The sequence below is a fragment of the Anneissia japonica genome, unplaced genomic scaffold (genome assembly GCF_011630105.1).
Source record: "Anneissia japonica isolate Jap-2015-1 unplaced genomic scaffold, ASM1163010v1 scaffold284824_len513422_cov204, whole genome shotgun sequence".
In the NCBI taxonomy this organism is placed as follows: Eukaryota; Metazoa; Echinodermata; class Crinoidea; order Comatulida; family Comatulidae; genus Anneissia; species Anneissia japonica.
In genome coordinates this window covers 224,258-236,837 of record NW_022732066.1, presented here as the reverse complement: position 1 = coordinate 236,837, position 12,580 = coordinate 224,258, and the positions used below count along the sequence as shown (strand labels likewise).

General features: G+C 32.8%; 1 protein-coding gene across 1 annotated transcript; it reads left to right on the top strand.

The window, feature by feature from the left end:
- Positions 1 to 391: 391 nt before the first annotated feature.
- LOC117115552 (60S ribosomal protein L17-like) lies at positions 392 to 3,604 on the top strand. The gene is made up of 5 exons (XM_033259400.1): positions 392 to 507; positions 772 to 812; positions 1,104 to 1,337; positions 2,405 to 2,501; positions 3,413 to 3,604. Exons 1-5 carry the CDS (start codon positions 426 to 428, stop codon positions 3,550 to 3,552), a joined length of 594 nt encoding a protein of 197 aa, XP_033115291.1. The 5' UTR covers positions 392 to 425; the 3' UTR covers positions 3,553 to 3,604.
- Positions 3,605 to 12,580: the final 8,976 nt, after the last annotated feature.

Sequence of the window (12,580 nt, the reverse complement as noted above, 5' to 3'; positions counted from 1 at the left end):
GTTGCCTGCAGGCACAAGTAGGAATCCCAATCCACCAAATTTGGGGATTATTTGAAGTAGCCTTTTTTCCAGATGTTTGCAATCACACGGAATCACTATTGCGTTTATACAACACGCATCGCTAATAATCCGTGTATTGGTGTGTTGTATAAACGGGCCCCAACTAGCTGGGCATAAATAAATCTCCATGCATACTGCAAATTGTTGGCCTAGCCTTGCCCCTGAAAAGCCAAGTGCCATACATTATTATGCACTTGTCAATTGTATACTTTAAATTATCCAGATCCAGAATATATTTCTGTCAAAATTATATTTAGTTGCCAATAATTGACTACCAGTCATGTAGGTTGACACCTGGAATGGCCTAAATGTTAACATGGTCCCTTTTTAGCACTGGTGTTAATATCAACAATTTTCATTGCAAAATGTACACTGTTGACCCATTTTCTTGTCATTTAGGTTTCAGGATGACTCGCTACTCGCATGATGTTGAAAATGCTGCAAAGTGTAAGTTGACTGTTTTCTATATAAATTATCTGCATGTAACCATTTGGAATTGGTATCCACAGTATTAATATTAATTTATGAATGTTGAAAAACTTGATTTACTATCAGTAAATGTAGTTGTCAATGTAACTTAACACTTTCTGAAACTGCAGTTTAATTTAAAGTGTGTGGGCAAAATTTTTTTCATATTTCAATATTAATTTCACTCATGACAACTGATGTGTTAAGCCTCATAAAAATTATTTTTAAATATTGTCTTTATAGCATGCAAGGCTCGTGGCTCTTATCTCCGAGTTCATTTCAAGGTAAGAACTCCAAAGATACCAGACATTGAAGGGAATATGGTTGAAAAGGACTAAAATAAAGGGACAACAATAGAAAAACATAAAATGTTATTGAATATTGTGATACAGTAATATATACTTGTGGCTAATAATATTGATGAAGAAATATAAAAATTTTTGGTTGGGAAATTTGTCATAAATTGTATTTTCTTGCATAGTTGAATTTTTTGAATACTATCTGAGTATTTCAAGTTTTTAAGTGGGACTTGTGACAATTATGTTAAAAATGTTGTATTTCCTTTGTTTTGCTAGAACACAAGGGAGACAGCTCAAGTGATCAAACACATGCACATCCGCAAGGCAAACCGCTTCCTTAAGGATGTCATGGCCAAGAAACAGTGTGTACCATTTCGCCGATACAATGGTTCCACCGGACGCAAAGCCCAGGCCAAAGCTTGGAACGCAACCCAGGGACGATGGCCTCACAAGAGTGCTGAGTTTCTTCTGCAGCTACTGAAGAATGCTGAAAGCAATGCAGAATACAAGGTTGGTTTCCAAAAATGCTAATTGTTTTATTGGTGGTAGGTGATCAATTCATTGTTACAGCAAACTGTTCATAGGTCAATGGGCTGCTTTTACTGTGAAGTGAAAGTGTGGTAGTTATATTTACTATTGTTTCACTCCCAATTCTTGTTTCTGTGGTTGAATAAAACTGAGGTTCAAAAAATGTTTATATTCAGTAAAGTAACTACTCAATAAAACTAACAACAATTCTGTCTTCTACCAACCTCAGTTCCGTAGGGTAATTTAAATCCACCTTTCTTTTTCTCTCTTTCCATAATCGTTGCATTTATTGTTTAACTTGTACAGTTTTCAAGTTAATAATAAACTTTATTCATTCCACCACCTATGATACAATACAGAAACCAAGAAGGCAATGCCTGTAAGCAGGTCCGGTGCTAACTTATAAATTAATGCTTTAAATAAACATCAGACAGATACAAACATGGTCCTTAACTCGCCTAACTCTCCTGAGAGGGTTATTCGAGGAGCTGAGCGTTTTTATTATTATAAAAGACCCGAATTAAATACTCGACATAGAGCCGGGTATCAAACTCGTGCCCTGGCGTGCAAGAGGCAGGAGCCATACCAATTAGCCAAATGCTCGAGCACATCATCTCTAGTTTTTCTTTCTAATTTTGTTATTTATTTGGTCCAATAAACAAACCGTAAACAGCAATCTGAAAATGGGGAGGCCAGGGAAAACCAAAGTGAATTTCTGTAGCAATGCTGGTGGACCCATCTCCATTAATAGAACATCTCCAATAACAAAAGCATTAAACATGGATAATGAAGAGAAAATCAGTTTCTGTACTGTTAAAGCTGTATTAGTAAAGCAAGTGTTCAGTTTAAATATTCATTTTTGTTGCACATTGTTTTTGAAACACATGTTTTCCTAATAACAACTAGCTTCACCAGGTGAATTAAATTGTTTTTCACTGAAATGTTTGTGATTTGATTTAAAAACAATATATTTTCAGTGTTTTCTGAGGCTTATTTATTTGTAAATCACTGTACAAAATTATAATGTAATGTAATGTATCTTCCTGTAGGGTTTGGACGTAGATTCTTTGGTGATTGATCACATCCAAGTAAACAGAGCCCCCAAGATGAGAAGAAGAACATACCGTGCTCATGGAAGAATCAACCGTAAGTACTATGTAATATTTATTTATGAATGTATGTAAGCAGATTGATAATATTGAAAGATATTGTAATAGTTTTTGTTCAATGTATTGTTTAAAATGTCAATCTGGCACACAGAACAAATGTCTCTAGTCTTGGGAAAAACAAATCTAACCATTTCAATAATATCATTTACAGTTTTTTTTATGTACAAAACTTCTTGGTTTTTCCATATCTGATGACTGAAAGAAGTTCATGAAGTATAAAAAAAGTGCAATAAATCGTTGGGTGTTGTTAGGGCAATTACTAGGGGTTGTTCTACACCTGTTCTTTATTAGTGCCTAGTCCTCTCATCTTCAGTACTGCTGTGAGATCTGGTATCCCTGTAGAAAATTTCAGACCCAAATGATCGAGCAAGTTCAGAGAAAGGCTTCCCAGTTGATTTTACATCAACAGTCATACGAGGGAAGACAAGGCACTCTTGATATTATGAGCACTAGTGCCATCAGAAATTATTTCACTGTTCAGTTTTTGTGCGATATTTTACTTTACCATCAACTTTCTTATTATTTATAATTTGTTAGAAATTATTCACCAGCATGAAATCCTTACTTCCAGACATTTACGCTCTAACAACAATATGTCTAAATGTTGTATTCTTACTAGATTCACTAGAACTTTTACAATTTTTATAAAGAAATATTTTAAGTTTCAGTCAGTGTTTCTACAGTATTTTATTTTTCTTGTCTTTGTTTTTGTAATTCTGGAGAAGCACACCTTACAGCGTTTTTATGCTTTTTCTCCTCTTCGGCTTTTATAAATTTGTTCAGATCTTGTATTGTTGTTTCTTGCTGAAATAAATATAATGAAATAATAAATAAAATAAAAATAAATAATACTGTAGAAAGTACTCTTGATTGTTATTTTCTTCTCAGCTTATATGAGCTCTCCCTGCCACGTTGAGATTATCTTGTCAGAGCGCGAGACCATCGTTCCCAAACCAGAGGAAGAAGAAAAGAAAAAGAAGGTTTCAAAGAAGAAGTTGCAAAAGCAAAAGATGATGCAGAGGGAATAGGCTGTCAGTCACACTATAGGATAAATAAATGTACAATAATTCCTCACTGAAACCATTGTTTTGTAATTCTTTCACGTTTGATTCCTGTTTTTTTTTTTTTTAAGCAGTGTTGTGTGAGTGCTGTTTTTTTTTTTTTTAGCAGTGTTGTGTGAGTGTGGTCAGAAGCATTGAAACTCGGTATATAACAGATCAATTCAAAATCGAAATAAAATACAAATTGCAGACTGCTGAATCGCAATGCAACAGACAACCAATTGATTGACGAATGCAGTAGCTGAGGTTATGTCATCAACAATAACAGATAAAATATTATGTCATGTCAGTTTTGTCATGCAAAAAAATATAGGCAAAATTTCACATTTATCGCCTTTAATTCTTCACTTTCATTGAGTTTCAACCAGTGTAATATCGCTAGTCACTGATAACCAATTGATTCAACTCCAGGATTAGTGAAATACAGTAATAAAAATAAGAAACTGATTAGAAGAAAATAAAAAGTTATGGTAATACACTATCTATATTATAGACGATACATTTATTTAATCTACAATTTAATCGATTTAAAAAACGTATACGAAACTGATTAGATAACATTTTAGAATGCATTGAATGAACATAATTCCATTCTTATTGGGACAAGTGACAACTGCTGAGATTGGAGAAATTGATGATGTAACTGAATATAATATGTTAATTTAACGTTTTCATAAGCTTGATGGTGGCTTATAATATTAACAATCTTTATTTGAATCTACACTGCTAAAACAGTGGCAGACGAGAATGGGGCATTCACAAAGATTGAAGATTAACAATATACTGTATATACACAATGTGTAACAAAGCAGAAACATCTTAATAATTACGATAGAAATTGGGATAAATGGTTTGCCAGTGAAGAAAATGGCGTCCGGTTGAACCATTTTTCAACAATAGAAATGGAGTAGTATTACGTGGTATCGTGACGTAGCAATGTAGTACTATATAAAATAATAAAACATTGTGTAAAAAACGACTTGAAAATGTTTGCAATAATTACTTGCCCTCTTTTTAAATTTTTATTTATGTTAAAAATAGATAGACCAAATTCACGTAACACTGACTTATTCTCTGTGCCCCTTAGCTGGGTCAGTGCTACTAAAAACGGTTTTATTCAGACACTCCTATAACTATAATAACATTTCACGTAACGATACTACTATTGACATACTTTTCAACAGTATCCAATGGCCTTCTTTTAGTTGAAGCTAGGAACTAATAATAATAATAATAATTTGCGATTTCTATAGCGCCTCCCGCTTCACAACAACGGAAAGAAACGGACAAGAGAATAAAAAAAAAACCATGAAACTAGACTAACAAAGAAAAAAGAAAACGCCTAAACGAACCAAACCAACACCGCACCGTTTATCGGCAATTTAAGGCGTAAAGCCGCCGATGCATGACTGTCGATTTTTTACCTTTGATTGTTATTGTTTGTTTTGTATTTTACTATATTTTTATATATTGTATTCTTAAGACATCCTGTAATGGGCGTTTCCGCTGTTGGATGCAATTGAAGTAAATTAAAATAAAATAAAAAATAAGTAGTAAAATTAAGTATAAAACAATTTACCGTAACCGTAATTCGGACGAGTTTAAAACATTTTAAAATTTTAAAACATCTGGCAGTTAAAATTTGAACTATCGGTCGTTGGTTACACATTGTTTAAATTATACCTAACATTATACTGCATTCATGATTGTAATTTTCTAGGCCAAGCTCTTTTTAGGTAAAACCAAGGACTTGTAACTGTAACAGTTATAAGTCCTTGGTAAGACTTGCATATTTTATCGAACGTTGCACTTATATCCTTCCTATTTCTATAATATTTATACGTATCATTATTACCAAGTAAAAGTTTAGGGGCTTGGTAAACGAGAAGTACAATAAGGAATGTGGTACTGTATAATGTTAGGTATAATTCCGATGACGTCATCATTTGGGCAAGATTCCAAGACTAGGCTAGTTTAAGCAAGGTTAAGCCATCGTCACGTATTCAGAATCTATTCTATTCTTTCGTCATCGCAAGAGACCCATCAATTGGGCAAGATTCCAAAACGTGATTGGACTCGGTTGGCAGAGTTTGCTAATGACGTCATCATTTCGGACGCGATTTCCACGTAATGACCGCTTCACATTCGTGACGTCACATTCTACGTGGCTAAAGGCACACAAACAAAAACAGCTGCAAAATATATTGTCTTGATTTAACAATTTATTCTGATGTGGGAACAGTGGTGTATCAAGGAGTCTTGGAAGGGGGTGGGGGGGTGCGAATATGAGGTTGGATGGGTAAGTAAAGTGTTACGAAATGCTGAGTGTGACTGTTTTTTATTCAAACATTTTTAAAATGGGGGTTGGAGGGTGACTCCCTTCGCGCACACTATATAGGCTACCGACTACTATATTAGCTATACGGTACTGTATATTGAATTATATTAGCTGTAAAATTATTATTATTATATTAGTTGTAAAACTGCTAAAATGAATTTTAGCGGGAAAAAAGTAAAGGAAAATTAATTTTTGGTTTTTCTGAATCAACTAACCCTATAGTGTCTCAGAAAAAAAATCCCCATGCCAAGGGCTTGGGCAATTTTTTTTACAGCATTTTGAAATTTTGGCCTAAAATACCCTATTTTAAATTATTTAAAATGGGGGGTAGGGGAAATAACTATGTTTTTGGTCACTTTTACATATGCTGTGGATATGAAATGTATCAAAAACTTGGCTATATAGTTACTCATCACTCTCATTAAAAAATTTGATCGGAATGATGACGTCATCATGATAAATTCCAAGATGGCGTCCATTATTGTGGGAAAACTATGTTTTTAATGTAAAAATAATTTTATTGTTATCAAAGTACAATACAATCTCAATACAATATTATACATACAGGAATAAAATAAAACATATAATTATATATATATAATTGATGAACTACTACCCAACGAAAAAATGAAATAGTAAAATTTTGCTTTAAAATACCAATTTTTGGATCGGGGTATGGGAAACATGTTTATGTTTTTAGTCACTTTTAGGGGTTTTTTTCTATAACTGTAAAAACTGACAGGACCTTAGTTAAATACTTACCCATTATAGTCGTTCACTGGTGGCCCCAGGAGCGTCTGATAGGGTGGGTCCAAACACAGAGCCGACTAGACCCTCAGTCAGAGTCCCGGAATAAAAATCTCTGGGCTTATGGGAGAGTTTTGTTAATGTTTTATGGATAAGCAAATCATTATTTGTGGTGTGGCAACCTCGTCGTGGCATCGGACAATGGGGGTCCATGCCTGTCTGATGGAATTCCCCACCTCCCAAGCAAATTTGGAATGGTGACGTCAACACACCAAATTCCAAGACTACTACAATCAAAATTAAAGGAAATGTTTACCTATTTAAATTTAATCTTTCTACACTACATTTTTCTTCATCATCATTATTATACTATTATGTTGTTACTTTATAATATTATTAATATAGTACTCTATATAATTATTCATATGCGTTTCAAAAAAAATTATAGTTTATAATTCACATTAATATTAGCGTTTGTACTGTTATTCTTACTATACTGATGTCATTATTATTATCATCATCATCATCTTCCTCATTGTCATCCTCATTATAATCCCCATTATAAGGAGGATATTGATCATGAGGAGGAGAAGAAAGATGATTAGAATGATGGTGAGGAATAATGGTTGTTGATGATAATGATTGTGATGATGGTGATGAGAATGATAGAAAATGATTGATGAGAATGATGATGATGATGATGATGAATGATGAGAATCATCCCTCTCATCCTCATCTTCATTCTCGTCATCCTCCTTCTCATCATCATCCTCGTGATGATGATGGTGACTGATGATGAAGAGGATAATGATGATGGTAATGTTGATGATGATGAGAGTAATCAGGAAGATGATGAGGATGACGATAATAATGAGAGTGATGGTAATGATGATTATGATTATGGTGATGAAGATAAGAATGATGAGGAGGAGGATGAGGATGATACAGTTGATGAGGAGAAGGAAGATGATGAGGTAGATGATGATTGATGATGGATGATGATGATGAGGAAGAAAATGATGCTGATAAGGATGGTGAGGATAATGTTGATAATAAGAATTAGGATGATGAGTTTGATGATTATGAAGATAAGGATGATGATGATTATGATTGATGAGGATGATCGTGATAATGATGAGGATAATTGATAAGAATGATGTTGATGAGGTTAATGATGAAGAATGAGAAACATCCCCTCTGCCCCTCATTCTCATTTTCATTCTTGTCGTTCTCCCCTTCATCATCATTCTCATGATGAGGATGATAATTGATAATGATGATTAATAAGGATGATGATGTGGTTGATGATGATGAGGACAAGGATGATGATGGATGATGATGATAATGAGGACTATGATGGTGAATGATGAATGAGTGATGATGATAAGGAGGATAAGGATGAGGTTGATGATGATGAGGATAAGGATGGTGATGGATGAGGATGATTAGTAGGTTGTGGTGATGGTGATGATGATAACGATGATTGTTGAGAATGGTGATGAGGGTTACAATGATGGATGAGGATCAATGCCATAGCCAGGATTTTCAAACGGTGTGGGACAATATCAGGGTGGACCCAAATTTAAACCATTTTACGCAAAAATATGAAATATCTGGACCCATATTCTTAAATTTTACCCATTTTTAGCTAAATATGAGAAATCTGGATCCATTTTATGCATAAAATTACATAATTTGGACCAATTTTTAAAATGTGGACCCATTAGAAAAATGGTGTGGGACTTTCCCAACTGTGCCAATAGCTGGCTACACCATTGACGATGACGAGGATGATGATGGATGAGGATGAATATGATGAGGAGTATGATGATGAAGAAAATGATGAAGGATGAAGAGAGGATGAAGATTATGAGGATGATGATAACGACGATAGATGATTGATGAGGACGTGATGAAGATGAAGACGATGACGATGGATGAGTATGATGTGATGATGATGGTGATGATTACAACGATCGATGACAGTAAGAATGATTATGATGATTAGACAACAATGAGAATGATGATGACGATGACCAATAGGATGAGGATGATGATGACGGATGATGATAATACTGTAATGATATCAATAGTGGTGATAAAAATATTATAAATAATATTATTATATAACAGTACTAACATTGTAATTCATTTCAATAATAAAATATAATTTTGAAATAATAAGAATATAATATAGTAATATATAATATAATAATATTAATAATGATTTCAACAATAATAAATAAGCATATACTATTATTAAAATAATGATATTTATATATATTCTATATGTGTACATTGCTTTGATGAGATTGTATTTTATACTTTGAGAACAATAATAATAATAATCGTTTCCCCGCCAAGATGAACGCCATCTTGGAAATTGACATTATGATCATTTTATTCAAATTTGATAAAGACAGTAAAGAGTAACTAGTTATTACTAAGTTTATTGTCAATTTTCACATTTACAGCAAAACTAGAAGTAACTAAAATAATACCATAGTTTTTTTTTCAATTTACCCCGATCCGAGTCCAGAAATTGAATTGTTGGGTCTTTCAGAGCAAAATTTCGCTATTTCTTTTTCCAGTGGGTTTACATTCTGATAGTTTATTATTATTATTATTATTATTATTATTATTATTATTATTATTATTATTATTATTATTATTATTATTATTATATATATATGTATATATATGTATATATATATATATGTAAAAAAAATAATAATGTATATATATCATATATCATTCCGATTAATTTTTTTTACGAGAGTGAAGAGTAACTATTTAGCCAAGTTCAAGTTACATTTGATATACATAGCATATGTATAAGTGACTAAAAACATACATTTATTTCCCCTACCCCCATCTTAATTAGTCCAAAATAGGATATTTTACGTCAAAATTTCAAAGTGCTATAAAAAAAGTTGCCCAAGCTCTAAGAATGGGGATTTTTTTTCTGAGACACTATATGATATACTGATTCAGAAAAACCAAAAATAAAATTTCCTTTACTTTTTTCCCGCTAATTTCCTACTTCACCCAGTCTATATTGACCTGTCTTAATCTTAATCTGAAAGTATTGCAGTACCGTCTGTGGTAAAGTGTAAAACAACACAAAAATAGAATGCACTTGAAAACTTAATTGCTCATTTTCAAAGGATGTAATATAATTTCCAGTAAGACACAAATAGGCCTATATGAGTTTTTGCTGATTTACAAATAATAATAATAATAATTTATTCTTATATGGCGCAAAATGCAAGAAACCTCTAAGCGCTTTACAATGAAAGGAAAAACCGGATCAAAATAAAAGAAAAATGAAAACAGTGAGGGAAATCAGGTTAACATTATGAATGAATATTTATTTATTTATTTTAATTTATATTATTTATTTATTTATTTTATTTTATTTTTATTTATTTATTTATTTTATTTTTTCTTTCAATTACCTTCTCATTCTATTTGGTTACTTTCCAATTTATTATTGATTTCATTCAACTATTTCACAGTTTAAATTTTTCTTATGTTTGGCTTGTCATCCTTTCCTCACAGCCCTTGCCTGTATTTCCCAATCCCCATTTCCTTTCCTTTTCTTATGTTCACATAACTTTCCTTCATTTTTCATTCTGATGTTACCTTATCTTTTCCTTTCCTTTTCATTTCTTATTTTCCTTATCATTTCTTTCCTTTTCCATTTTTGTGTTTCCTTATCTTTTCTTTCCTTTTCCTTTATTTTGTTTCCTTATCATTTCTTTCCTTTTCCTTCTTATGTTTCCTTATCTTTCTTTTCTTTTTCCTTATATTTCCATATCAATTCTTTAATGGATAATTATCATTTCTTTCCTTTTCCTTCTTATGTTTCCTTATCATTCTTTTCTTTTTCCTATCTTATATTTCCGTATTTCTTTCTTATGTTTCTTTATCATTTCTTTCGTTTTACTCTCTTATGTTTCCTTATCCTTTCTTTCCTTTTCTTATGTTTCCTTATCTTTTCTTTCCTTTTTCTTTCTTCTTCCTTTCTTATATTTCCTTATCTTTTCTTTCCTTATCCTTTCTTATATTACCTTGTCTTTTTCTTTCGTGTGTTTATACACGTTAAATTCCTTTCCTTCATTATGTTTCAAATTCTTACCTTTTCCCTTATTTCCAATGTTTCCTTCATGTGGTACATGCACAGTCTTTCAAACCAGAACAAGCCAAACACATATTATAAATTTGGGACGATTATTAGTTGGAATGAAAATGCAAGTTGAAGAGATGACTTTTTAGAGGGTATTTAAAATTATTGAGACTATTGGCCTGTTTGATTTCAATTGGCAAGCTATTCCAAAGAGTTACTGCCGCCCAAGCAAATGAACGTTGCCCGTAAAATTGAGTGGACGGACGACTACGATGTGACAGAAGGGATTCAGAGGATGATCTAAGGGATCTCTTAGGTGCGTATGGATGGATGAGATCGATTATAAAGTTTGGTGCCATGCGGTGAAGGGCTTTGTATGTCATAAGTAGGATTTTGTATGAAATTCTTTGTGAAATCGGAAGCCAGTGAAGGTTTTCAAGGACAGGAGTAATATGGTGTCGAATTGGAACACGTGAAACCAAACGAGCTGCCACGTTTTGTACACTCTGGATTTTCTTTATATATTTCGATGGAAGACCATAAAGAAGTGAATTGCAGTTATCTAACCTAGAAGAGACAACGCATGTACAAGAATTTCAGTAGACTCCATTAATACTTGATCAAAGGCAGTAGTGGCTCCAGGAATTTTTCTACAGGGAGGTACGAACCGAGGAATGGTCGAGTAGAGACTCTCCCAGGGTCCTAGAACAAAATCTCTGGTAGGGGACCTTATGAGTTTTTATGGCATAGTATGGCCTAAATGTTAATCCGCCTTTAGACCACAATGTTATGGATTTGCAAATAAAGTCATCTATATTGGTATCGAGAGCTTCCAGGCCTACCCGACGGGGGGGGGGGGGGGGGGGGGGGGGGGGGAGGTGTGAAATTTCAGCAATGCAATGCCAGCGTTCATGCTTGTGTTTTGGAAAAATTGTGTTCTGATTGATCCTTTTTAATAATATTATTCAAACATTTCAAAGTTTCTTCGAATGAATGAATGTGTATCCTAAATAAATATGTTGCATAATAATAATCAAAAACATTTATATAGTTGTGATTTTGTTGATACATTTATATGCTTACTACAATTATTATTACACATACAGTAGGCCTAAGCGTGATCTTTAAAAATCTTAGATTCATAAATTCCTGGCCAGTCTTTTAAGATAAAGAAATGTGATGTTTTTATGGTTCAGTTTGGTTTTTATCCTTTTGCAAGCTTCTTTAAGTTTTGTTTAATAATACTAGCCTACCTAGTAGTAATAATAATAATAATAATAATAATAATAATAAAAAATAATGATGATGATGATAGTGATAATTGATAATATTAATAATATTAAAAAGTGAAGAAAATTGTGCTAAAGGCGATAAAGAAAGTCATAGTTAGGCCTAAGTTGTCCTGGATATTTTAATATCCAGTACGGCAGCTTAGGGCCATATTTGGACTTAATGTGCACGTTCCGGACAAAAGCACCAATTTTTTTTTACATGCTCCTTATGGTCATAGCATTAAATTTTTGGTAGGAACCATCTCATCCGAGGTCATTATGGCGGCCATCTTTGATTTCAAAATGGTAGCCTTATAAAACTTATGTTTATCTATATTTCCGCTTCTAAATCACTTGGAATTATAATTCTAATGTCTAAGAGTATGTTTATATGTTCGAGGAATACCATCATATCATATTTGACCTGGTCAGATTGCCACAAATGGGTCATTTAAGGTCATTCAAGGTCAAATATTGTATGGTATCTTTAAAATTACGTAATTGTCAAAT